The sequence below is a fragment of the Macaca thibetana genome, chromosome 14 (genome assembly GCF_024542745.1).
Source record: "Macaca thibetana thibetana isolate TM-01 chromosome 14, ASM2454274v1, whole genome shotgun sequence".
Taxonomy (NCBI): domain Eukaryota; kingdom Metazoa; phylum Chordata; class Mammalia; order Primates; family Cercopithecidae; genus Macaca; species Macaca thibetana.
Window position 1 is genome coordinate 8775008 of NC_065591.1, and position 21226 is coordinate 8796233.

Here is a 21226-nt window from a genome sequence, read left to right on the forward strand (position 1 = left end):
ACGACGCTTTAAACAAAAAAAAAAAAAAAACTGTGTCCCTGGCCCGGGGCCAGCGTCCCAGCCCCCCTCGCCGCCGCCGCGCAGCTCTCCAGCCAGGGAAAACAACTGCTCACTTCTCCCTGCGCCCTCCCCGCGCGCTCCCTGCCTCCCGGCGGCCGCGGGAGAGGAGCCCGGCCAGGGGGAGGCGCGGAGCGGGCCGGCCGCCCGGCCTTCCTCTCCCTCGCTCCTCCTCTCCACCTCAACTTGCTCCGGCCTCCTCGCTCCTGCCTGAGTTCGGGGCCTGGGCTAGGCTTCGTCCCGGGGCTAGGAAGTTTCTGCGCTCCCCGCGGTCCAGTCTCCATCTCCGCGCCTCCCGCCGGGTCCCCGCGGTCCCCTCCTGCCCGCTTCCTCCGCTGCCCTCCCTCGCTGCCCCCTACCCTCTCCCGGGGCTCCCGGCCCTCTAACTCCTTCGGGCGCGGGCCCCTCGCCCCGCCCGGGTGCGCCCCCCCTCCCCCGGGTCCTGCGGCCCCGGATGCCCGGGCCCCGAGGGGCTCCTGGCGGCCTGGCCCCTGAGATGCGCGGGGCGGGGGCGGCGGGGCTGCTGGCGCTGCTGCTGCTGCTGGGCCTGGGCGGCAGGGTCGAGGGGGGGCCGGCCGGCGAGCGGGGCGCAGGCGGGGGCGGGGCGCTGGCCCGCGAGCGCTTCAAGGTGGTCTTTGCGCCGGTGATCTGCAAGCGGACCTGTCTCAAGGGCCAGTGTCGGGACAGTTGTCAGCAGGGCTCCAACATGACGCTCATCGGAGAGAACGGCCACAGCACAGACACGCTCACGGGCTCCGGCTTCCGCGTGGGTGAGGGCCGGGGGCACGACTGGGGGCAGGGGAAGAACAGGCACCAGGCTCGATGGGAGAGCTAGTGGGGTCTTGGCCTTAAGAGACTGGGGGCTGAGGGTTTAAAGGGCAGAGATCCGGGCACCTGGGGGCCCAGGGGCCTCAGAGAACTTGGGAGGCTGGAACTCTGGGGGCCAGAGTTGGAGGGCTGCATGGAGGCCTGGACTTTGAAGCTTCGCATTAGGTTTGGGGCCTAAGGGGTGGGGAAATGCAGAGGTCCTGGATGACACTGGCTTCCCAGAAGGTGCTGAGTTCTGAACAGGAGCACACAGGGTTTTTGAGGAATGTGAGCCGGGGACTGGAAGCCTCAGAGAAGGGATAAATATTCCCCCAAGAAGCAGACTTGCTGGAAGAAACAAGAAAAGTCTTTACAAAATGTCTAAAGTAGGGCCTGCCAGAGTAGACACCTGCATTCCTTGGGAGGAGGAGCTAAGGTCAGGGCTGGGGATGGGAGCTGGTTACTGGCAAAGTCTGAGAAGGCAGGGTGTTGGGGCCTAAAAGTAGAGTGCAGGCCTGAAGGTAGGGACTAGTTTGGGGTTCTCAGCCTTTCCTTTTCCAATGCCTCCCCATAAGCTCCTGACATCCTGCCTTGGAGGCCCTCAGGGTCCCCCTCATCCTCCCCCAAGCCCCTACAACCTCCCCAGTTCAGTTTGGAGCCCACCCCTTCCCTGGCATCTCTCTTCAAAGGGTCAGGCCTGGGGCTCAGTCATCCTCCTGCTAGGCCCTGTGGGCCAGGCTCAGGGAGGTGTCCCAGCAGTAATTACCCTCCTGGACAGGGTAATTAGGCCAGGCCCATGATGGCACCAGCAAAACAGCCCCTCTTACACATTCCTATATTCACTCGCCCACTCACAGAGCTAAGGAACCCCACTCGTGGCTCACATTTGTCATGAGATGAGGTGTGCACGCATGTGTCTGTGCGCATATTGCCCGTGTCTGGAGTCATGCCATGGGCATGGCGTGGCACTCTGTGAAGTACCCATCTTTGTGTTGTCTTGGGTTGTATCTCTAGTTGCTGTTAGAGAGTGTGTGGGAGTGTTTTTGTTTTTGTGTTTTTAAGATGGAGTTTCGCTCTTGTTGCCCAGGCTAGAGTGCAATGGTGCAATCTTGGCTCACTGCAACCTCCACCTCCCGAGTTCAAGTGATTCTCCTGCCTCAGCCTCCCAAGTAGCTGGGATTACAGGCATGCACCACCACGCCCGGCCAATTTTTTGTATTTAGTAGAGATGGAGTTTCACCATGTTGGTCAGCCTGGTCTCAAACTCCTGTTCTCAAGTGATCTACCTGTCTCGGCCTCCCAAAGTGCTGGGATTACAGGCGTGAGCCACTGCGCCCGGCCAAGTGTATGGGGATGTTTATGTGAACCTGTGTTAGTGTCAGGATGAGTCTGTGTGTGTGATGAGGACTGTGGGTGTGAGTGTATGTGTGTCCATCTCCCAGGCTCCCTGGCCATCCTGCCCAGGCTGCTGTCTCCATCTGTGCTGCCCACATCCCCCAGGCTCGGTGCCCAGGCTACAGTGGGCGGGTGTCATTGGGAGGTCACTCTCACCGCTATGAGTGACTCACTGGGAGACAGGAAAAAGAGAATCCTACCTCCCCCAGCCCAGACACACCCCTCTGCTCTGTGAGGTCTGGCCCCAGGAGGCCAGGCAGGATGGGCTGGGCTGGGATGTGCTTAGCCTGACCCTGAGGGCCATGGATGTGGGCTGTCCCTGTGAGGCCCTTCTGGCATCCAGGAGAACAGTACCCCCGCCCTCCTGCCCTCCTGCCCTGGGAAGTGAGGGCAGCCATGGGGTGGGCAGGAGAGGGGCTGGGGTTTTGGGATGAGTCAGAGTCCCAAGGCTGGTAGTAGCATGGGTCGAAGGTGAGTATGGGACAGAAACAGACAAAGGTCCCATCCTCTCCCTCCCTTAGTCACTCCTTCATTCATTCCCCCAAATCCCCTGTGGGACCCAGAGCTGAGGCCAGCCTGGCCCTGCCTTCCAGAGTACCCTCTATAAGGAGGCAGACAGACAAGCAGGTGCCAGGCAGTGCTGGCCAGTGGGCGGTAAGGCAGGAGAGGGAGCTCAGGTGGGCGGGATAGGAGGAAAGGCTCCCTCCTGGTGGAGACACTGAGCTGGGAAGGATGAAATCTGCATATGTAGAGCGGGGGACATGGGGCCCTGTTGTGGAGGGAAGGGCAAGAATGAGGCCAGGAGGCAGGAGGCAGGCACATTTGCAAGAGGGAGATGGGTCCTGGGGTGTGCGGTGCACAGGGAAGGAGCAGAGGGGGATGGGCTGAAAAGGTTCTGGGCCATGGAGTGAGCTTCTGCCTGAGGCAAGTTTCTTTGGGACACTGAGACTGTGGACCAGCAGGAGAGGCTGGATGCCAAGGAGGGGTCTGGGTGGCCAGGCCTGAGCCAGGGCAGGAGCAGTGACCCTAGGGAAGAGGGGAGGCAGGTTCATGGGACATTAGAGGCTGTAACTGGGCAGGGGAGAGCAGGAGGGATGGAGCCATGGGGGCTCAGCTGTGGATGCCTGGTGGCCAGGTGAAGAGGAGGTGGGGAGGCAGGATACTGACTTCTGACAGTATGTCCTGGACAGCGGTGCCCGAGAGAGCCCTGGAAAGTTTGGGGGCTGTGTCTGTGTTTTGAGATGTGGACATCTTTGCCAGTGATGAGGTGGGGGCCCCAGGATGGTGAAGAGGGAGAGGGTGGAGAGCAGGCAGAGAGGGCTGAGGCCTGAAGAAGGGAAGGGTTTAGGGGAGAAGAGGAGGAGGTGCCAGGGACAGAGCCAATACCTTTGGAAGGCCCAAGGGGAAAGCCAGATCACCATAATTGTTTGCCACCACTTATTAAGCACCCTTTGTGTACCAGGTCCTAGGGTAAGCATTTGTACAGCCCTTACCTCATCTAACCCACACATCTCTACAGATGAGGACGCTGGGGCACAGGGAGGAGACGTGAGTTGCTCAGGGTCGCACAGCTGGCACATGGCTTAGCGAGGATTCAAGTCCTTGACTTGAGACTCCAGAACCCAACATGGGTGTAAGGATGTGGGGGGAGCTAGAGAGGGCAGCTTTCCTGTGTAGGATGTATCTCAAAACCTGACTTCCCAAGAGGACAGAGCCAGTGGGTGGCAAGGAAGTAGGGAGGAGCGGAAAGAGACAGGATGTGGATGAGGGCCTGACCCCCCTCTTCTCCCCAGTGGTGTGCCCTCTCCCCTGCATGAACGGCGGCCAGTGCTCCTCGCGAAACCAGTGCCTGTGTCCCCCAGACTTCACCGGGCGCTTCTGCCAGGTGCCCGCAGGAGGAGCCGGCGGGGGTACCGGTGGCTCAGGTCCTGGCCTGAGCAGGGCGGGGGCCCTGTCCACGGGGGCACTGCCGCCCCTGGCTCCGGAGGGCGACTCTGTGGCCAGCAAGCACGCCATCTACGCCGTCCAGGTGATCGCCGACCCTCCTGGGCCCGGGGAGGGGCCCCCTGCCCAGCACGCAGCCTTCCTGGTGCCCCTAGGCCCGGGACAGATCTCAGCAGAAGGTACCAGGCGACTAGCAAACCCGGGAAGGTCGCCAGTGGGTGGGCACTAGGGTGGCCGGGGCAGGGCAAGGTCGGCCCTGGAGAGCTCAGCGCGGTGACCCGCGGCGTGGTGCGGACAGCCCTGAGGCCACCGCGCCCGCCCCCAGTGCAGGCCCCGCCCCCCGTGGTGAACGTGCGCGTCCATCACCCGCCCGAGGCCTCGGTCCAAGTGCACCGCATTGAGAGCTCGAACGCCGAGGGTGCGGCCCCCTCCCAGCACCTGCTGCCGCACCCCAAGCCCTCGCATCCCCGGCCGCCCACCCAGAAGCCCCTGGGCCGCTGCTTCCAGGACACTCTGCCCAAGCAGCCCGTGAGTGAATTCGCAGTCTCGATCGGCATTTCCTTCTCTCAGGGTTGCTCTGCCCCAACTCACCCGGATAGCGGAAAACTGAGGGGCAGGGGAAGAGGAAAAGACCCAACCCCAACAGGCGGCGCGGGGGTGGGGTGCTCTGTGACCCCACCTCCCCTCCCCCTCCTTCCCCTAGTGTGGCAGCAACCCCCTCCCCGGCCTCACCAAGCAGGAAGACTGCTGCGGTAGCATCGGCACCGCCTGGGGCCAGAGCAAGTGCCACAAGTGCCCCCAGCTGCAGTGTGAGTGCTTGGGCTCGGAGGGGCGTTCCCCATCTGGTGGCCCCTCCCCACCCACCCCACCCATCCCTGCAGTGGGAGTCCCCAGGTCACCAGATTCCGCTCTCCATCTGCTGTGCACCTCCCCAGTTCCCTTCTCACCCTCCCATGCCAAGCTATCGTCTCTCTGCAGACACAGGAGTGCAGAAGCCAGGCCCTGTACGTGGGGAAGTGGGCGCTGACTGCCCCCAGGGCTACAAGAGGCTCAATAGCACCCACTGCCAGGGTATGGCCAGCTAGGAGATTCTGTGGGCTGGAGGGGCAGGGCCAACCATTACTGGGGGTGGGGAGGGTCCCAAGGTGGGTGAGAGAGGAGGCGGGGCTGGGGTAAGACCCTGAGTTTCTCGGAGCAGCCTGCTGTCACCCCATGGCCCCAGACCAGAGGGGCCAAACTTCCACTTACCACAGACATCAACGAGTGTGCAATGCCGGGCGTGTGTCGCCATGGTGACTGCCTCAACAACCCTGGCTCCTATCGCTGTGTCTGCCCACCTGGCCATAGTTTAGGCCCCTCCCGTACACAATGCATTGGTGAGACTGGGGCTCAGATTCCTGGGAGGTCACAAGGCATGGCTGGGAGCAAGGATCAGAGATCACAAGAGATCAGAGTGGGGTTAAGGGTTGACTGCAGGAGGAACAAAGGCCAGAGCCAATAGGATCAGGGGTCAGTGGGGTCTGGGGTCACATGAGATCTGCCATTAGCAGTCACATGGGGTCAGGGATTACACAGAGCCAGGGTCATGCAGATCATAGGCTTGGTGAGTAGGAGTGGTGAAGTCCAGGATAGCTAGAATCGGGAGTCAGTGGGGTCAGTGGTCACATAAGTTTCAGGGGTCACATGAGTTCAGGGTCATATGGGGTCAGAGACCACATGGGGATCAAGGGTTGTCTGGGCTGGAGAGGCAAGGTCTGCAGCAGCTGGGCAGAGGGACGTGGGCAATGTGCAGGCTCAGAAGCCCATGCCCCCCACTGCCCCCTGCAGCAGACAAACCGGAGGAGAAGAGCCTGTGTTTCCGCCTGGTGAGCCCTGAGCACCAGTGCCAGCATCCACTGACCACCCGCCTCACCCGCCAGCTCTGCTGCTGCAGTGTCGGCAAGGCCTGGGGCGCGCGGTGTCAGCGCTGCCCGGCAGATGGCACCGGTGAGTCAGGATTACGCAGGGCTAGGGGTTCATAGGTCCATGCACCTGTTCAGGGAATGCTCACTTTTGTGTCTGCTGTCTTGACTGCAGCTGCGTTCAAGGAGATCTGCCCAGCTGGGAAGGGATACCACATTCTCACCTCCCACCAGACGCTCACCATTCAGGGCGAAAGCGACTTTTCCCTTTTCCTGCACCCTGACGGGCCACCCAAGCCCCAGCAGCTTCCGGAGAGCCCTAGCCAGGCTCCACCACCTGAGGACACAGAGGAGGAGAGAGGTCTAGCCTGACACCTTCTGATCCCTGACCCATGCCAAGCCCCTAGGCCTGACCCCTTGACCTCTGATCCACAGATCTGACCTCACAGTCTAACCCCCAATTCCTTATCCCTCACCCATCCACTGACCTCCCACATGACCCTCTGACTCCGACCCAGAGATTTGACCTCCTAAGCCTTCTACAGCCTGATCTGTAACCCAAGGCCCATCAACCTGATTATGTGACTATTATGCAAACACACCCTAACCACAGAATCTAACCCCTGACCCTTGACCTGGAGACATGATTGTTGAATTCCCAGAGACCCTAACTACAAATACTCAGCTGCTGATCCCAGATCTGACTCCCTTCTCCCACCCCAACACTTCATGGCCCCATCTTCTTCCCTTTTAGGGGTGACCACGGACTCAGTGAGTATGAGAACCCAGATGGGAGGGGCGGGCAGGCGAGGGACAGGAGGGTTCATGCTGCTGTCACCCGCAGCCAGTGAGTGAGGAGCGGTCAGTGCAGCAGAGCCACCCAACTGCCACCACGTCTCCTGCCCGGCCCTACCCCGGTGAGCTGGGCTCTATAGGGATGAGTCCTCAAGGGCTAAATCACTGGGTGGGCGGGGAGTTCGCAGTTTAAGTACTCAGGGACAATCAAGCTGGGGTGGGGCGCCGGGCCAAGACTGAAGTGGAAAGGGAGGCTTCAGTCACTGTCGTCTCTGACCAGAGTGCACTGCCGCCCGCAGAGCTGATCTCCCGTCCCTCGCCCCCGACTATGCGCTGGTTCCTGCCGGACTTGCCTCCTTCCCGCAGCGCCGTCGAGATCGCTCCCACTCAGGTCACAGGTAAGGCCCGACCAGCAAAGCCACGCCCTGCATGGGCCACGCCCCCAGTTTGGTTTTCTCTCCTCCTCTCCCGCCCCCAGGCATTCCTTAGCGCTAACAGGCTAGCGTTTATCCGGGGCTGAGCACTAGGGTAGCCGGAGCACCAGAGATCCCACTGCCCTAACCGATCCAGGTAGCATGGTGGTGAGCCCATTCTGACGGAGTTCATTCATTCAACAAATACTTATTAGTGTTACAGGTCTTTTAGAATTTGTCTAGCAGGTTTCCCCGTTTGTTTGTTTTTGTTGTTGTTATTTTATTTTTTTTTTTGAGACGAAGCCTCGCTCTGTCGCCAGGTGGGAGTGCAGTGGCGCAATCTCGGCTCACTGCAACCTCTGCCTCCCGGGTTCAAGCGATTCTCCTGCCTCAGCCTCCCGAGTAGCTGGGATTACAGGCATGCGCCACCACGCCCAGCTAATTTTTTTTTTTTTTTTTTTTTTTTTTTTTTTTTTTTTTTTGAGACGGAGTCTTGCTCTGCCGCCCAGGCTGGGGTGCAGTGGCCGGATCTCAGCTCACTGCAAGCTCCGCCTCCCAGGTTTACGCCATTCTCCTGCCTCAGCCTCCCGAGTAGCTGGGACTACAGGCGCCCGCCACCTCACCCGGCTAGTTTTTTGTATTTTTTTTTTAGAGACGGGGTTTCACCGTTTTAGCCAGGATGGTCTCGATCTCCTGACCTCGTGATCCGCCCGTCTCGGCCTCCCAAAGTGCTGGGATTACAGGCTTGAGCCACCGCGCCCGGCCTTTTTTTTTTTTGTATTTTTAGTAAAGACGGGGTTTCACCATGTTGGCCAGGATGGTCTCGATCTCTTGACCTGTGATCCGCCCGCCTCGGCCTCCCAAAGTGCTGGGATTACAGGCGTGAACCACCGTGCCCAGCCCGTAACCATCTTTCAAACTCTGCTCAGAAAGCCTTCTCTCATTGCCACCCTACTTATTATCACAACCCTCAGAATTCCTTCCTTCTACTCTGATTTATTTTCTCTTTTTCTTTTTTTGAGACGGAGTCTCACTCTGTCGCCCAGGGTGGAGTGCAGTGGCCCGATCTCGGCTCACTGCAAGCTCCGCCTCCTAGGTTCGCGCCATTCTCCTGCCTCAGCCTCCTGAGTAGCTAGGACTACAGGCACCCGACACCTCGCCCGGCTAATTTTTTTTTTTTGTATTTTTAGTAGAGACAGGGTATCACCATGTTAGCCAGGATAGTCTCAATCTCCTGACCTTGTGATCCGCCTGCCTCGGCCTCCCAAAGTGCTGGGATTGCAGGCATGAGGCACCGCGCCCGGCTCTGATTTATTTTTTAATAGCATTTATAAGACATAAGAGATTCTGTTTATTGATTGACTTGTTGCCTGTCTGCTCTACAAAGACAGGAAATTTTTGTCTGTTTTTGTTCATGCAGTATCCCCAGCACGTCAACAGTGCCTGGCACATAGTAGGTGCTCAAGAACTATTTGGGTTCTTTCTTTCTTTTTGTTTGTTTGGTTTGTTTTTTGAGACAGGGTCTCACCTTGTCACCTAGGCTGGAGTCCAGTGGCACGATCATGGCTCACTGCAGCCTTGACCTCCTGGGCTCAAGTGATCCTCCAGCCTTGGTCTCCCAAAGTGCCAGGATTACAGGTGTACACCACCATGGCTGGCTCTCTCTCTCTTTTTTTTTTTTTTTTTTGCCTGGGGAGTTTTCCTGTGAAAACTGGGAAACCGTGGCAGGGTGCAGTGGGTCATGGCTGTAATCCCAGCACTTTGGGAGGCTGAGGTGGGCGGATCACAAGGTCAAGAGATCAAGACCATCCTGGCCAACATGGTGAAACCTCATCTCTACTAAAAATACAAAAAAAAAAAAAAAAAAAAAAAAAAAAAATTAGCTGGGCATGGCGATGCACGCCTGTAGTCCCAGCTACTCAGGAGAATCACTTGAACCCAGGAGATGGAGGTTGCAGTGAGCCAAGATCATGCCACTGCACTCCGGCCTGGCGATAGAGCGAGACTCCATCTCAAAAAAAAAAAAAAAAAAAAAAAGAAAAAAAAAGAGGCCAGGCACAGTGGCTAACGCCTGTAATCCCAGCACTTTGGGAGGCCGAGGCGGGCAGATCACGAGGTCAGGAGATCAAGACCATCCTGGCTAACATGGTGAAACCCCGTCTCTACTAAAAATACAAAAAATTAGCCGGGCGTGGTGGCGGTCACCTGTAGTCCCAGCTACTCAGGAGGCTGAGGCAGGAGAATGGCATGAACCCGGGAGGCGGAGCTGGCAGTGAGCTGAGATCCGGCCACTGCACTCCAGCCTGGGCGACAGAGCGAGACTCCGTCTCAAAAAGAGAGAGAGAGAGAGAAGGAAGGAAGGAAGGAAGGAAGGAAGGAAGGAAGGAAGGAAGGAAGGAAGGAAGGAAGGAAGGGAGGGAGGGAGGGAGGGAGGGAGGGAGGGAGGGAGGGAAGGAGGGAGGGAAGGAGGGAAAGGAGGGAGGAAAAGAAAGAAAGGTTAGAAGTGCCAGAGAAGTGAGGAAGAGAGGGGCATTCAGCTTGGGAAAAGGATATCACAAGGGAAATGAAGTTCGGGCAAAGGCATGGAAGCATGAAACACTGGTGGAGGAGGGAGAACCCACACACAGGCCAGTGTCTCTGAACCAGGGGAAGTCCAGTGCATGGAGCCTTGTCAGGAGGCTTGAGTTTGATGCCAGAGGCTGTGGGCGGTGTCTGCAGGATTTTGAGCATCATAATTGCTGGCTCAGACTGAGCAGTCCCTTTGTGCCAAGTACTGTCTGAAGAGTTTTACATTCTACATACCATTTAACTTTCTCATACTCTGTGAAGTGAGCATTGTTAGTCTCATTTTCCAGATGAGAAAACTGAGCCTCAGAGAGGTTCAGTAACCTGCCCCAGGTCACACAACTGAGCCGCGTTCAAGCCCATGCCTGTGTAGGCTTCAAAACCACAAGGGAACTGCCAATCCAACTGAAACCCTGATGCTCCATGAGCTCCTGGGGTGAGGGCTCAGGTGGGAGATGGCTGTTCTTGGGGGAACTGGGAATGTGGACAAGGGCCCTCAAAGGAGGGGCTGTTAAGGAAGCCTAAGGAGAGGTACTCCAGGCAAAGAGAACCACCTGCAAAGCCCACTGGTCAGGTGGGTTTGGGGCGCAGCAGAGTTCACTGTCATGGCCCAGGCTGCATGGCAGGGGTGAGGGGGAAGGGGCTGTGGGAAATGAAACTGGTGAGCAGTGAGGATCCAAAGGAGGGAGATGTTGGAGGCAGGGAGTCCTGGGCTTGGTGACAAAGAGAGTGAGGGAGGGTTCCTGGATCTGAGCGCCTGTGCACAACTCTGGCACTAGTTAGGATTCCCAGGAAACCAGCTACTGCTAGTCCTGGGAGGGGGGTAATCAACCCTTCTGGAATAGGGGGGTCTGGTCCCTGGGGCAAGGGCTTTTGGAGTCACTGGGCTAGAGGATAGTGGTGTGACTGAGGCTATAGAGTTTGAGGTGTTGAGGTGACTGGGGAGAAAGGGGTTTTAGTCCCTTGGGTGGGAGTACTGGGACTGCTGAGGGGCCCTGAGGGGATGTGGCTTGGTTTGAGGTGACTGGGGTCAGGGTCTTGGAGTGAACTAGGAATGGAAGTATGGCGGCCTGGGTGTGGGGTAATAAGGAAGTCAGAGTCCTGGTTTGGAGCTTTCTGGGGTCTTGATATTGGGGTTATCTAACATAGAGAAATAGGACATCCTGGAGTTGGAGTATGGGCATACAGGAACCTGAGGTCATGGTGTGACTAGGGTGTTAAGGTCTGCCCTGGGGATTTGACATAAGGTGAGTGCTCCCTGCTCCGCCCCCTGACCTGGCCATGCCCGCAGAGACTGATGAGTGCCGACTGAACCAGAACATCTGTGGCCATGGAGAGTGCGTCCCAGGCCCCCCAGACTACTCCTGCCACTGCAACCCGGGCTACCGGTCACATCCACAGCACCGCTACTGCGTGGGTGAGGGCGGGGCAGGCGGCGGGCGTGCAGGTGGGTAGCGGAGGGCGGGCGACCCTAGATAGTGACGCTTCCTTTGACTTTTCTCGGCCTACCGGTTCTTCTCAGATGTGAACGAGTGCGAGGCAGAGCCCTGTGGCCCGGGCAGGGGCATCTGCATGAACACCGGCGGTTCCTACAATTGCCACTGCAACCGCGGCTACCGCCTGCATGTGGGCGCCGGGGGGCGCTCGTGCGTGGGTGAGCGCCGCCAGGGCGGGGGCGGCCTTGGGTGGGACAGGCTCTCCTCCAGACCGCCGTGTAATCCCCACCCCACGGCCGCCGCCTCCAACACCCGCTTCGTGGCCCCTTCCTCCCGCACAGACCTGAACGAATGCGCCAAGCCCCACCTGTGCGGCGACGGCGGCTTCTGCATCAACTTTCCCGGTCACTACAAGTGCAACTGCTACCCCGGCTACCGGCTCAAAGCCTCCCGGCCTCCTGTGTGCGAAGGTGAGGGGAACCCATTCAGATCAAAGAAGGGGCTCCTTAGCTGTCTCCCCACCTGGGGTGGGCCTGGGGGGCCTGCATTATTATTATTATTATTATTTTTTTTTTTTTTGAGACGGAGTCTGTCTCTGTCGCCCAGGCTGGAGTGCAGTGGTAAGATCTTGGCTCACTGCAACCTCCGCCTCCCGGGTTCAAGCGATTCTCCTGCCTCAGCCTCCCGAGTATCTGGGATTACAGACATCTGCCACCACGCCTGGCTAATTTTTGTATTTTTAGTAGAGACGGGGTTTCACCTTGTTGGCAACGCTGGTCTCGGAACTCCTGACCTCAGGTGATCCACCCGCCTCGGCCTCCCAAAGTGCTGGGATTTACAGGAGTGAGCCACCGCACCCAGCCTGTATGCTCAGCTCTGGGCCTTTCAGAGGTTGCGGTTCCGAGAGCCTGGTAGATTTGTGTAGGGGGAAGGCCCTGCTGTGGACGCTGGGAGTCGGGCCACCCACGTTGTCCGCAGATGGGTCCTCTTCCTTCTCCCTCCCGTGCAGATATCGACGAGTGCCGGGACCCGAGCTCCTGCCCGGATGGCAAATGCGAGAACAAGCCCGGGAGCTTCAAGTGCATAGCCTGTCAACCTGGCTACCGCAGTCAGGGGGGCGGGGCCTGTCGCGGTGAGGGCGGGGCCTGCATGCGAGTGGGTGGGGCTGTCGGGTGCCTACCCCAGTCTGGCTCCGCTGGGGGCGGGGCGGGGCTAGCGGTGGTGATTGGCGTCTGGGGGCGGGGCCTTCCGAGAGTAGACGCTGTCCGCTCAATCCCGCGTTTCTGGGAGGAAGAGACCCACATCCCCGAGGGGTGCGCGGTCCGCCTTCCGGTGGGGCAGAGTCCGAGGCTAGGTCTTTCTGCCGCAGATGTGAACGAGTGCGCCGAGGGCAGCCCCTGCTCGCCTGGCTGGTGCGAGAACCTCCCGGGCTCCTTCCGCTGCACCTGTGCCCAGGGCTACGCGCCCGCGCCCGACGGCCGCAGTTGCGTAGGTGAGCGCCAGCACCCCAGCCCCGGGCCTCCGCAGCGCTCCACGCGCTGAAGCCAGGGAGCGGGTCACGCTGTAAACAGTGGGTGGAAGGTAGCTCATTCATCCCCAGGTGGCTCTGCTCATTCATTTTCTCAACGAACGTTGCAAGAAAGGCACCACTAGGGCGGGGCGCGGTGGCTCACGCCTGTAATCCCAACACTTTGGGAGGCCGAGACGGGCGGATCACGAGGTCAGGAGATCGAGACCATCCTGGCTAACACGGTGAAACCCCGTCTCTACTAAAAATACAAAAAGCCGGGCGTGGTGGCGGGCGCCTGTGGTCCCAGCTACTCGGGAGGCTGAGGCAGGAGAATGGCGTAAACCCGGGAGGCGGAGCTTGCAGTGAGCCGAGATCGCACCACTGCACTCCAGCCTGGGCGAGAGCGAGACTCCGTCTCAAAAAAAAAAAAAAAAAAAAAAAAAAAAAAAAGGCACCACTAGAATTTCCACATAGCAAGAGTCTTAGGGGGCAGAGCTTGAAGCTGCGTTTGCAAAGCATGTTACTTAAATTTGAAGGAAAAAAGATATCAAAGAATGGGTGGAGAGGATAGTAGTCCCCCCTGCACTCATGTTTATTATACACCAAGAGGCGGGGCTGGGGGCTGGGACTCAGAGAAAACTGAAGGAAAGACACAGACTGTAGTGTGCAGTGCTGGGCCTGGATGCAGCTGGGCTGCTTCCTGGAGACACAGCGGGATGGGAGGAAGGAGGCCTGGGTCGTCTTAAAGAATCACTAGGAAGGCCGGGCGCGGTGGCTCAAGCCTGTAATCCCAGCACTCTGGGAGGCCGAGGCGGGCGGATCACGAGGTCAGGAGATCGAGACCATCCTGGCTAACACGGTGAAACCCCGTCTCTACTAAAAAAAAAAAAAAATACAAAAAACTAGCCGGGCGAGGTGGCGGGCGCCTGTAGTCCCAGCTATTCGGGAGGCTGAGGCAGGAGAATGGCGTAAACCCAGGAGGCGGAGCTTGCAGTGAGCTGAGATCCCGCCACTGCACTCCAGCCTGGGTGACAGAGCGAGACTCCGTCTCAAAAAAAAAAAAAAAAAAAAAGAATCACTAGGAATTAGGCAAGAAAGGAGGAGGAGAGGAACAGCATGCCAGGCATAGGGGCTGGCACTGGCAGATCAGAGGTGAGACAGAGGGTGGGGTGTTGGGGAACTGTAAGGAATGACCCGGGTATGGGGGCTGAGGCCGGCTGGGGAGGGGCAGATCCCCATCCCTTGGAGGGTCCCCTAATTCCTGCCTGGGAGGTTGTGCTTCACCCAGAAGGTGTTCACCTGAAGCATTTTAAGTGCAAGAGTGACAAGATTTGTCATTTGTTTTAGAACGTTCCCGGCTGCTGATTGTGGAGGGTAGCTGGAGGTCTGTTGGAGAGACTTAGGGCGGAGACAGTGGTGGACAGGATGAGTGGTGGCCTCAAGATGGCCATGAGACGATGGTATTGGAGAAATGTTAGACCTCCTGGGTTTTTTAACTGGATGTCAAGTGAAAGTGAGGGTGGTAACGACCCCTCCCCGTTTCTGGTTTGGGTGAGTGAGGGGGTGGTGCTGCTCACTGGTAATGGGTCCTCAGAAGTGAGCATATTTGGGAGGGAAAATGCTGAGCTCCACATTGGACAAATTGGGTGGATCGTGCCTCTCAGCAGGAGATGCCAGCATACCCACCTGGAATGATGGACCATGGACCAGGGGAGCTATGGAGTCTTGGGTGGGCCTGCTTAGCCAACCCAAGGTGGGTTGGGTAAGCAGAGCATCTAGCAGAGCCTTGTGGACACTGACAGTTCAGAGGCAGGCTGGGGAAGGAGTTGGAGGACATGGTGGGGGAGGGATAGTAGGGGCACCTGAGGGGCACCATCTGGGAAGCTGGGGAGGACATATTTCCAGGGAAGGAGGAGGATGAGCTAAGTGCAGTAGAGAGGTTCTTGTAAAATAAGAACTGGTGAGACAACAAGTCTTAGAACAAGACTTAGGGGTCTGCCCCCTAATCCTACATGGAAATTCTAGTGATGCCTTCCTTGGCAAGAAGGTCCTTCGTGGCCTTGGCAGGGTAGCTTTTGGGATATGATGGGGACAGAGGCCAGGATATGTGGGCAGCAAGTGAGGAAGAACAAGACCTGGGGACTCTTGCTCTTCCTAAGTAGGGCTTTGGTATAGGCTGAGGAGGTGATGCCAAGAGAGTGGACCAGGAGACAAGGGCATCAGGGTCAGGAGAGGAGGGAGGAGAGCCAGTGGGCAGCTGGCTGTGGACAGGGGAAGGACATCTCTTGCTGTAACAGGAGCAGGAGGGGAATGGATGTAGATAACGATGTTCAGTGGGTTAAGGGCGATTACCCTTAATTCTCTCAATACACAGTGAAGGGCCTGGGTTGAGTAGGGGACTCAGGAGAACAGTGGCGGTTTGGAAATGCCCCAGGGCATGGGGCTGCCTAGGGGCTTTGTGGAAGTCAAAGCTTGAGAGGAGTCAGAGAGGGAGGTGCCAGCCACACGAGGCTCTGCTGGACTGAGGCTGAAGCGTGTGGCTCTGGCCCAGCATGCTCAGCTTGGTGGCTGCTCCAATCCCACCCTACACCCAGGATCCACAGGCCACAGCTCTGACCAGAGACTGGGCATTGCCAGACAGTGAGGAGGAAGGAGAGGTGTTTATGGATCAGGGACGGGAGTCCTAGGGATGATGAACCCTGGGCTCCAGCTGGGAACTGTCAGAGTCTGAGGGTGTTAGGCAAGTTCAGAGGACTGAGAGGGAGGCACCAGGCCCTGTGAGAGGGAAGGTGGAAGTGAGGACCTGAGAACCGTGGAAAGCAGGCAGCCTCTGAGGGCCCCAGGGTGGAGCAGATCTAAGTGATGAAAATCCCCTTGGGACCCTGAGAGTGAGGGGAAGGTCATGGAAGCCGAGAGATCCAGGAATGTGAGGTCAGAGGCTGAACTGTTTGTCCACGCGGATGTTTGAAACTCCCAGGATGGAGAGGAAAACAGAGCAGGAGGAGTGAGGAAGGTGGGTGCTGACAGCCACAGGAGGGCTGAGGCTGCAGGAGGCCAGCGGCACCTCAGAGGCAGAGCCCTGGCTTGGAGGGGTCTAGGGTGTGGGCAACAACGGGCTCCACCAAAGAGGCCTCAGGAAAGTGTGTCCCGGGGGAGGGTCAAGTTCCTTTGCCTCATGAGCAGGAGAAAGGGGAAAGGACAGGGCTAGGGAGTTTATCCACCTGGGAAAAAGGGAGCCATGGCAGGTGAGGGAAGGATGGGAGCAGCAGTGAAAGCGGCTGGGGCAGGGAGAGAGGCTGGGGGAGGCTGGGGAGGCTCTTTAGCATCAGACCTGGCCTAGAGACCCTGGCAGCACCAGCCTGGTCACCAGGGCACCATGTGCCACCCAGAAGCAGGGTGAGACCTGTGCTTGAGTGCTGCTGGCCTCAGCTCTGGTGCTCCAGGCCATGCGGAGAAGTGAGAAAAGAGTAGTAGAAACCCAAGACCTCCCAGCCTGGTCCTCTGACACCCCCTATGCCCTTCAGATGTGGACGAGTGTGAGGCTGGGGACGTGTGTGACAATGGCATCTGCACCAACACGCCAGGATCTTTCCAGTGTCAGTGCCTCTCTGGCTACCATCTGTCCAGGGACCGGAGCCACTGCGAGGGTGAGGGATCTTAGAGCTGGGGTGCTGACCTGTGCTTCCCCACCCCAGGACCCCCACCCCCCAGGGTCCAGTCCTAATCCAGATCTCAGTTGGGGCATGGAGGCGTGGGACTGACCCAGGGCTCTGGGGGAAATCTCTGGCTGCCTCAGGCCGGGGATGGTGATCAGCCCCTGAGAGTCTCCACCCCTTCCATCCCCTACAGACATTGATGAGTGTGACTTCCCTGCAGCCTGCATTGGGGGTGACTGCATCAATACCAATGGCTCCTACAGATGTCTTTGCCCCCAGGGGCATCGGCTGGTGGGTGGCAGGAAATGCCAAGGTATGGGGGACTGGCTGAGAGTTCCTGAGGGATGTGACAGGGAGCAGTAATTCCCTAGATACACTGTGGCCTTTCTCTATTCCTTCCTTCCCTCCTTCCTTCCCTCCTTCCCTCCTTGCTTCCTTCCTTCCTTCCCTCCTTCCTTCCTTCTTTCCTTCCTTCCTTCCTTCCTCCCTCCCTTCCTTCCTTTTCTTCTTTTCTTCCTTCCTTCCTTCCTTCCTTCCTTCCTTCCTTCCTTCCATCCATCCATCTTTTCATCTATCCTTCCACCCACCCACCCATCCATCTGCTCAGCCTTCCGGTCTTTCACCTGGAATAACAATGATCACAGTAAACATGACAGTTAGTGCTATTGTTGTGCTTACTGTGTGCCAGGCACTCTGTTAAGCTCTTTACAGATATTAATGTATTGGTCTTCCCCATCAACTCACCCATACATGCGTTCATCCAACAAAAGTTTAGGCTGAGTGCAGTGGCTCAGACTGGGGGCAGTGGCTCACGCCTGTAATCCCAGCACTTTGGGAGGCTGAGGCGGGCAGATCATGAGGTTAGGAGTTTGAGACCAGCCTGGCCAATATGGTGAAACCCTGTCTCTACTAAAAATACAGAAATTAGCTGGGCGTGATGGTGCGCGCCTGTAGTCCCAGCTACTCGGGAGGCTGAGGCAGAAGAATCGCTTGAACACGGGAGGTGGAGGTTGCAGTGAGCCGAGATTGCGCCACTACACTCCAGCCTGGGCAACAGAGTGAGATTCCATCTCAAAAAAAAAAAAAAAAAAAAAAAAAAAAAAGTTTATTGAGCACCTACTATTTTCCAGGTTCTGTGCTTTGTACTAGGTAATCAGCAATCACCCAGGGCTCCCAGCTAGGGGAGGCCGACATGTAAACTGATTCTGACAGTTCAGGGTCCTGGGTGTCAAGAAAGGTATGGACTAATGATTAATTGCATTGGGAGGTGAATGCTGAACTGGACTGAACTGGACCAAAACGTAAGTAGGAGTTCCCTAGGCATGGGAAAGGCAAGGCACGAGAAGTCATTCCAGGACCAAAGAGCAGTAATTGCAAAGCACAGAGATCTGGAAGGAGCTAGTTACGTTTACAGAGGAGGGGAGGGTGCCCTGAGCACAGAGTTGGGGAGTGGAAGGTGGTCTAGAGTAAGGCGTGATGAGACCTAAAGGTATCCGAAGCTCAATTCGAAAGGCCTCAAATGCCAAGCTGAGTTTAGTGGCATTTGAGGCCTTTCCATTTGGGCTTCCGATACCTTTAGGTCTTGTAAGGTTAGTGGGAGCCACTGAAGGTGTTATGAAGGACAGCAGTGAATGTCCACATGCACATTCAGACACATGCACAGGCTCAGCAGACTTCCTGCTGTACATACTTTGAAACCAAAGTGGAAATTCAGGTTCTGAACTTGCGTGAGGCCCTTGAGGTGCAGCCCCAGGGAAAGAGGGGCTGGGTTTCCATCTGCGCTACTCTTGCCCCTCAGACATAGATGAGTGCACCCAGGACCCAGGCCTGTGCCTTCCCCACGGGGCCTGCAAGAACCTTCAGGGCTCCTATGTGTGTGTCTGCGATGAGGGCTTCACTCCCACCCAGGACCAGCACGGTTGTGAGGGTGAGTATCCTCCCAGCGCCTCCCTTGGACTGGACAACTCCCCTGAGCTGCAGCTGGGGTTCAGAGATGTGTCCTGGCCTCACCCTCCTGAATTTGGGGAACCGGAAGAAATCCTTTTGTCTGGGGGAGTCTGGTGGGGCCAGACCATGAAGGGCCCAGAACACCACGTTGAGAACAGAGCCAGCTCTCAGGAGGAGACTGAGGGGAGCCAGGGAAGGTGGGGGGAAAGAGCTGTGGTGGGTGGGCAGGGTGGACAGGGCCAAGGGGGTATGTGCACGACCCTGAGCTGCCCTCCACCCCTCAGAGGTGGAGCAGCCCCACCATAAGAAGGAGTGCTACCTGAACTTCGATGACACAGTGTTCTGCGACAGCGTATTGGCCACCAACGTCACCCAGCAGGAGTGCTGCTGCTCGCTGGGGGCCGGCTGGGGCGACCACTGCGAAATCTACCCCTGCCCAGTCTACAGCTCAGGTCAGGAGCCGGGCAGGCCCCTTCCCAGATCTTCAGTTTCTTCCTCTGGAAGCCAAATGTGGGAAATGGCGCCCCCTGGCAGTTGGGAAATAGGCGGCGGGCTGCAGCCCGAAACCCACGCGTGCGCTCAGTCCTGCCCCTTCCCTCCCCACGGCCGCCCTGCCCCCGCAGCCGAGTTCCACAGCCTCTGCCCAGACGGAAAGGGCTACACCCAGGACAACAACATCGTCAACTACGGCATCCCAGCCCACCGTGGTAAGCGCCCCGCCGCTCCGCCCGCCCCGCACTCACTCACCCCGGGCTGGGATCACGCGGATCCCGCCGGCGCTCGCTGGGTCAGCTGCCCGCGCCTAGTAAGCCCCACCCTTCCTCACCGGCCCCGCCCCTCTGGTAGGCCCCACCCCCAGCCCCGCGGGGATGGCTTCGCTCCAGTGGTGAGCCCAGCTCACGCCTTCCGGCCGCGGCTGCGGGACCGGAGCGGCCACTGTTTGTCACCCGTCAGACATCGACGAGTGCATGTTGTTCGGGGCGGAGATTTGCAAGGAGGGCAAGTGCGTGAACACACAGCCTGGCTACGAGTGCTACTGCAAGCAGGGCTTCTACTACGACGGGAACCTGCTGGAATGCGTGGGTGAGCTCAGCCCCCTGGCGGCCGTGGGGAAGCGGCAGGGAGACACGCGCCACCCCGCCCATCCCGGGCCTGCCCCTACCACCCACGCTTTTCCTCCCTGCAGACGTGGACGAATGCCTGGACGAGTCCAACTGCCGGAACGGAGTGTGTGAGAACACGCGCGGCGGCTACCGCTGTGCCTGCACGCCCCCAGCGGAGTACAGTCCTGCGCAGCGCCAGTGCCTGAGCCCGGAAGAGATGGGTGAGGCCCGGGCCGGGGAGTGGGGTACGCGGGAGGGGCGGGGCCCGGGCCGAGCTGTGACGGCTCCCACCCACCCCCTCGCTGTTCGTAGACGTGGACGAGTGTCAGGACCCGGCAGCCTGCCGCCCTGGCCGCTGCGTCAACCTGCCGGGCTCCTACCGCTGCGAGTGTCGCCCGCCCTGGGTGCCCGGGCCCTCCGGCCGCGATTGCCAGCTCCCCGAGAGCCCGGCCGGTGAGGGCGAGGGTCGGCCAGGGCCCTGTCCGTCATGTGGCTCCCGCGCTGGTGGTGTGGGGCGGAGGCGGGCGGTCCCTGCCTTGGGCCCCTCCCTGATGCCAGGTGCTGTCCACAGAGCGCGCCCCGGAGCGGCGCGACGTGTGCTGGAGTCAGCGCGGAGAGGACGGCATGTGCGCGGGCCCCCAGGCCGGGCCTGCCCTTACCTTCGACGACTGCTGCTGCCGCCAGGGCCGCGGCTGGGGCGCCCAGTGCCGCCCGTGCCCGCCGCGCGGAGCGGGTAAGGCAGTCGGGGAGGAGTTGGCCAGGAGCGAGGATGGGGGCCAGGGCCTGGGGACCCAGCGTCGCTGACCAGCTCTGCTCCTCCCAGGGTCCCAGTGCCCGACATCGCAGAGCGAAAGCAATTCCTTCTGGGACACGAGCCCCCTGCTGCTGGGGAAGCCCCGGAGAGGTGAGTGCTGCCGGGGCGGGCTGTGGCGGGGTTGGTAGCCTTTGGCCGGGGGTCAGTGTTGAAGGCCGTATTGTTCTGGGCCATGCAGATGAGGACAGTTCAGAGGAGGATTCAGACGAGTGTCGCTGCGTGAGTGGCCGCTGTGTGCCGCGGCCAGGCGGCGCCGTGTGCGAGTGTCCCGGCGGCTTCCAGCTTGACGCCTCCCGTGCCCGCTGCGTGGGTGAGCGGGGCTTTGGGGTGGGGCAGGGGAGGGGCCTGTGGTGAGGAGCCACCTGGAGGCTCAGCGAAGCCGCACCTGTCGCCCCACCTGCAGACATCGACGAGTGCCGAGAGCTGAACCAGCGTGGGCTGCTGTGCAAGAGCGAGCGCTGCGTGAACACCAGCGGCTCCTTCCGCTGCGTCTGCAAAGCCGGCTTCGCGCGCAGCCGCCCGCACGGGGCCTGCGTTCCCCAGCGCCGACGCTGACACCGCCCTCGGCCCAGACCTCGGTGATCACTGAGGGGTTTCTGCGAGCTCGGCCTCACTTCTGCCCCGACTTGGGGCTCGGACCCAGGGACGTTGGGGCCCGCAGACCCTCCCTGCGCCTTGAGACCCGCGGCGCCCCTACCGGCCCCACCCGGTTGGCGGGCGGTTGTAAGGTCCCCGGCGGGCGCTGTCTGCCTTCCTCCCAGAGGGTGTTTCCTAGAAACTGATAAATCAGATCGTGCCTCTTTATCCTTGTCTTTCGAAGCAAATTGATGTTCACGTCTGACGTGGGCGCGGGCTGCACAGCGCGGCACCAGACCCCAGCCAC

General features: G+C 59.1%; 2 protein-coding genes and 1 pseudogene across 3 annotated transcripts in view; 2 read left to right on the forward strand and 1 right to left on the reverse strand.

Annotated features, from left to right (window-relative positions):
• The window catches only part of ZNRD2 (zinc ribbon domain containing 2), a 32726-nt gene extending 13505 nt beyond the window's left edge, over positions 1-19221 (reverse strand). The window contains exon 1 of the mRNA XM_050757320.1: positions 19174-19221. The gene's annotated coding sequence lies outside the window, so the exon portion shown is untranslated. The remainder of the gene's footprint in view (positions 1-19173) is intronic.
• LTBP3 (latent transforming growth factor beta binding protein 3) lies at positions 132-21147 on the forward strand. 2 transcript variants are annotated; one of them, XM_050757102.1, is made up of 28 exons: positions 512-827; positions 4053-4382; positions 4529-4731; positions 4907-5012; positions 5182-5274; positions 5457-5579; positions 6031-6189; positions 6280-6465; positions 6859-6875; positions 6949-7021; positions 7199-7297; positions 11169-11294; positions 11400-11531; positions 11655-11783; positions 12323-12445; positions 12683-12805; positions 16348-16470; positions 16673-16792; positions 18278-18406; positions 18711-18878; positions 19050-19133; positions 19381-19509; positions 19613-19750; positions 19842-19982; positions 20101-20262; positions 20353-20433; positions 20522-20653; positions 20747-21147. In XM_050757102.1, the coding sequence occupies exons 1-28, from the start codon at positions 512-514 to the stop codon at positions 20896-20898; spliced, it is 3897 nt and encodes a 1298-aa protein (XP_050613059.1). In that variant the 3' UTR covers positions 20899-21147. The 2 variants fall into 2 exon arrangements, with proteins under 2 accessions (XP_050613058.1, XP_050613059.1); XM_050757101.1 differs by lacking the exon at positions 19842-19982 and having other exon boundaries at positions 132-827.
• Positions 7525-7568, forward strand: LOC126936683 (uncharacterized; annotated as a pseudogene).
• Positions 21148-21226: the final 79 nt, after the last annotated feature.